The sequence below is a fragment of the Mizuhopecten yessoensis genome, unplaced genomic scaffold, assembly GCF_002113885.1.
Source record: "Mizuhopecten yessoensis strain PY_sf001 unplaced genomic scaffold, ASM211388v2 scaffold4999.3, whole genome shotgun sequence".
NCBI lineage: Eukaryota > Metazoa > Mollusca > Bivalvia > Pectinida > Pectinidae > Mizuhopecten > Mizuhopecten yessoensis.
The window spans coordinates 780638-785894 of record NW_018405829.1 but is presented as its reverse complement, the minus strand read 5'-3'; the positions used below and the strand labels follow the sequence as shown (position 1 = coordinate 785894).

Below are 5257 nucleotides of genomic sequence, written 5' to 3'. Positions count from 1 at the left end.
CCCCCCCCCCCCCCCCCCCACTTACATTCTGTTTGGATATAACTCTAGCATAATTGGGCAAGGATACTTCCATTCATTGACCAGACAGCTCAATCAAGCAGAAAAATATTGTAACGAATTGATTATATTTTGTTTATCTTAACCTTATAATTATTTCTCATAAAAGTCTTGTAAGGTATGTTTTCTTTTCAGAACTCATTCATCAAAGCTATACCAGTAGTTACACAGAAAGAACAGTTTCCAATCCTTCCTTACAGTTTTTGGCAGTGGTTTAAATGGCCTCCTCTAGCTAGCATATATGATATCATGTCATTCATATGACTGGTCAACCACATCTATTGATGATGTGACTCTATAGAAAAGAATATTTTTAATATGGCACATAAAAGCCCACACTAATTACTTGTCCCACTATTCTGAAACTAGAGGTAACACTTGGGTAACCATTAGAAAGAACAGACATATATATAAGATTGGAAGAAATAGATAATTTCAGAGTAATGTAACGTGGACAGCCTTGGTTTGATTATATTTACTCCATTCTGAAATAGTTCAATGTCTCCTCCACAGAGGGACAACTCTGACTCTGCAGGAGGTGACCCTATTAGTTGCCTCTTACAATTATGCAGCATGGGTTAACTACAGTAGAACTATTCTTTTACGTCTTCGATCCAACGGTTCCCTTCTCTATAAACGTTTCTTTTCTACACCCTAAGAATGACAAAAGTTAAACTGAAGGCACATGGCTAGCTTTAATTTTTGATTGGTTTTAGACATAACAAAAACTGACAAATCGCTAAGCTGATGCTTGTAAGATGACATTTAAAAGATTACAGAGGCTGGTTAATTTTACTGTTATGCTGCCACATGATTCCTTTTATGTTCATAAATAATCATACTAGAACTAAGTCTACTTGTATCATTTAAATTGAAGCAGTGCATACAATGTCTTCTATTTTGTACTGACATATCTCAAATCGGTAAGATATCATATGTTTATCAAATCCGAAACCTTGGATTTCAAAAACCACATTCTTTTGAGATGATAGAAATAAGGACAACTGTACTAAGACAAAGTACACATTATACTATGATAGATGGGCTTACAATCTATGATAGGTCCAAAGCAAAAGACTGTCTCTAACTTTTGGATGGACTACCTGATGCCTGTGGATCAAACTGGGTAGCAGTTTAGGTTTCTAATTCAAAAAAACATCTTGAACACCTGTCAACAACTATATATTGTACTTGACCTTTTAAAAAGTTTGATTTCACACAAGAATGCATTTTCAAACAACACCAGGACTTTTTCTCTCACTATAATGGGAATGGATCCGGAGCCCATGGCTTTTGAAGTAGGAAAAATGTGCTGTAAATTGGTAATTTTGTGGAATTTACCAAATACTGACACTGATTATTTTACAAAGTATCCTCTAAAAGTCTATAAAACATTCTCATTTATAAAAGAAAGATTTTGTCTTTTGGATACAAGCGGTAATTATTGTGAAATTTGTTAATGGGATTAGTTTCACCAGGTAACAACATTTCTGTCAAACAGGTAAATGTAGTTATAAGGTACCCCCCAAGCACTCCGTGTGTGGCGCTTATTAACAACACTAATTATCCCAAGCACAGGTAGGTTTTGATACAGGTCATTAAACTGAATCGAATTAGCCATATTTTTGTATCACAGAAATGGTGATGGCATCGCCCGTGGAAGCTGCATTAACAGGCCTAGGGCTTTGTATTAAACGGGAGCGAGTTAAATTTGTTTGTGAAATATGTATATGTGAGTATTATATGTCCTGAAATTACTTGATTAAGTCCCAAAACATCTTGTGTATATGTCCCAAAATGTCTTCAGGACTCTCAAAACTATGTTGTCTTTTGCATTACCATGTTTAGTACAGTAACATAATTTCCAGCGAAATGTCAATCTAATCTACATGTACAGTGGAACTAGACTGGGTCGATCGTCGGCGACAAGGTTAGCTAGCTCACTTGGTAGAGAGTTATATAAATTAATCTAGAGTTCAGAGGGTATCAGGATCAAACCGAGGTCTGGCCATGTATTTTCCCGCTCCTACTTCATTAAATGCCCAAAGAAATATACCCACGGAAGATTGTTTATGGTCTTGTGTGTCTTGAGGGTCAAAGACTTTGTGAAAAGCAGGAGAAATGTATCGGAACTAGACTTGGTTGATCGTTGGCGATCAGATAACTTAATTGTTAGTGTCCGTTTAGAGGTAGGAGGGTTCTGAGTTCAGAGCCTGGTCTGACCATGAATTTTTTCACTTCTACTACGCTAGATTATCCTGTGCCATTCATCATCATCATCATCATCATCATTATCGTCATCACCATCATCATCAACATTCCTCCCCTAATTTCATGTTGGTTCAGGCAAAGCAGCCCAAGTTTATCATCATCATCATCCAGTTTCTTGTTAGTAAGACAACATGTAGAACAAAGTCTACAGTATTTTTTCGCTATATGCCTACAGGAGCACTAGAACTAGTGTATAATTGCTATGTAAACATATAACGTTACTGCAAAATAGACGTGTTCTTGTACTGAAGTGCACGGTTTTACGGTTTCGACAGTTATTTGTTGGGCAAGTTGTTATCATAACTTTTAGAAACTTATCAATAAGTTCTAAATTACCAGAAAATTGGCACAATCTTGCCAAATCATGTTTAAATAGTGAATAAAGTTCCTACCTATCACCTCGCAAAAACTTGCAACACCACGTAACCGGAAGTCAATTATTAACAACGGTAAACAATTTATATCAGGAGGAATATAGGTTTCGAAACGATAAAAACGTGCATGTAGGAATTGAAAGATATTTTTTAGAATTTTCTTAAAGTTTATCGACTGATACATTTGTGAGTGAAAACACTTCAGGACACTTTAATAAATATAAATACGAAACAACACATACAATACATGTCAACTTCCGGTTTGCATTATGGAGGGAAATTTGGACTCGGCATTATGATCATTCGAAGAAAATTACGTTATTTCAGTTAAACGAACGAACCACAAATGGGACAAGACTGACAAAAAATGTCCGAAAGAAAATCTGGAAGGTTTCACAATTTTGAATTTGTATTGCCTTTTATTGTCGCACAATGGCGCATCTGGTTTTCAGAACAGAATCCTAGACGTTTCGAACATATTCTGGGTGGTAGGTAAATCTTGCACCCCGTTCCCGGACCCGGACTGAAACCCCGTACTGGGAATATAAAGATATTTTAATATATCATTAACGCGATGGTTTATAATTTTTATAAAAATATAGAATAATTTCAAACATTATTTTCTAAATGTGACAATCACAAAAGTGTTTATTTATTATCTAATTTAGAAATCGACGATAATGTGTTTTTCAAGGGGGTAAAACTTCAATGACTTGTACGCCGCTGTCAACCGTGAAAATCACGGTTTTTCACATATAAGTAGAAATTTAAGGAAAATTAACATGTTATTTTCAGATATATGGAAGAAAATACCTTACTGTTTATAATTATGTAAGTTTCGTTGAAATAAACAACATATATTTAAGACGATCGCAGCGCAGCTTGTCGACATAATGAGGAAACCTCTCGAATTTCAACAGCTGGCTTACTCGTTTACTAGTTGACTAGCTAGCTATTTCTGAATTAAAAGTTTGTTTCNAAGCCATTCTATAAGAATGTTACCAGGCTCTGCGACGCGGACGCAGTTCTACATATGAGCCCATATTTTTTTAAACTATATATATATAAGATAAAAAATAGTTCACAAAATAAAAATTCATGATCATCATTATGATTGGTTATCATTCGAAAAAATGAGTATTTTTATAATAACTTATATTTGAAGAAATGGTTTTATGATTTAAATAATTGTGTCCTTTTTAAATCAAATTACAAAAATAAAAAAAAAAGGATTAAGTTGAATAGAAAATTATAAATATATTTATTTAAATAAAAATTAGCTGTAGTCATGTTTTATGTTTAAATCACAATGCTGGCTAACCTAACTAACTAAACTGCATTATTATAACCTGACCTATATACTTAATTCTGACTTGTATTGCTGTTTTATGAACACTTACCACACTTCATAATAAAACTATCCCTAGAAAAATGTAAATCTGACAGATCACTTACACATCTATTATGAAACCATCTGTCACAGCCAGCATCACAAGAAACCATATCATCAAATACATTTGAAATGTGACACCCATCTGCTTCGCAATCAATAAAAATAACAAATGATAAAGAAGTCTTCTTTTGCCTATGCCTACTCATTTTTTTCCTAGGAAACTTAGTAAAGATTCCATTGGATTCTACCAAGTTAGAAATAACAAAAACCCCACAGTCAACCCCGTTTTTCTGTTGTTGCACATTTGGTAATACTGTTTTTAAAACTTTTCTATTTTCCTCATACGATGATGACAACTGCATTTCTAAAGAAGCTGACAAATTTTTCGTATTTCCTATCAAACTATCAAGAATGTATACTTCCCCACTATCTACCTCCTGTACTGACACTACCCAATGGTCCACCTTTACTACCATCATCTTCACTACCATCACCTTCACCACCGTCACCTTCACTACAGTCACCTTTACAACCATCACCTTCTCTACCGTCACCTTCACTGGGGGCACCTTTACAACCGTCATCTTCACTACAGTCACCTTCACTACCGTCTCCTCTACTCCCGTCACCTTCACTACCGCCACCTTTACTACCATCACTTTACTACTGTCACCTTCACTACCGTCACCTATACTACCGTCACCTTCACCACCGTCACCTTTACAACCGTGACCTTTACTACCGTCACCTTCACCACCGTCACCTTCACTACCGGCACCTCTACTACCATCACCTTTACTACCATCTCTTTACTACCGTCACCTTTACTATCATCACCTTTACTACCGACACCTTCACTACCGTCACCTATACTACCGTCACCTTCACTCCCGTCACCTTCACTACCGTCCCCTTTACTACCGTCACCTTCACCACCGTCACCTTTACAACCATCCCCTTCACCACCGTCACCTTCACTACAGTCACCTTCACTACCGTCACCTTTACAACCGTCACCTTCACTACCGTCACCTTCACTACCGTCACCTCTACTACCATCACCTCTACTACCGTCATCTTCACTACCGTCACCTTCACTACCGTCACCTTTACTACCATCACCTTCACTACCGTCACCTTCACTACCGTCACCTTTACAACC

General features: G+C 36.4%; 2 protein-coding genes across 2 annotated transcripts in view; one reads left to right on the top strand and one right to left on the bottom strand.

The window, feature by feature from the left end:
- LOC110450128 (solute carrier family 45 member 3-like) overlaps positions 1-2766 on the bottom strand; it is a 31314-nt gene extending 28548 nt beyond the window's left edge. Inside the window, exon 1 of the mRNA XM_021497406.1 lies at positions 2721-2766. The gene's annotated coding sequence lies outside the window, so the exon portion shown is untranslated. The remainder of the gene's footprint in view (positions 1-2720) is intronic.
- Positions 1-5257, top strand: part of LOC110450151 (RAD51-associated protein 1-like) — a 52897-nt gene that overhangs the window by 17034 nt on the left and 30606 nt on the right. Inside the window, exon 2 of the mRNA XM_021497435.1 lies at positions 3168-3190. Within this exon, the coding sequence (XP_021353110.1) occupies positions 3168-3190 (23 nt within the window). The remainder of the gene's footprint in view (positions 1-3167; positions 3191-5257) is intronic.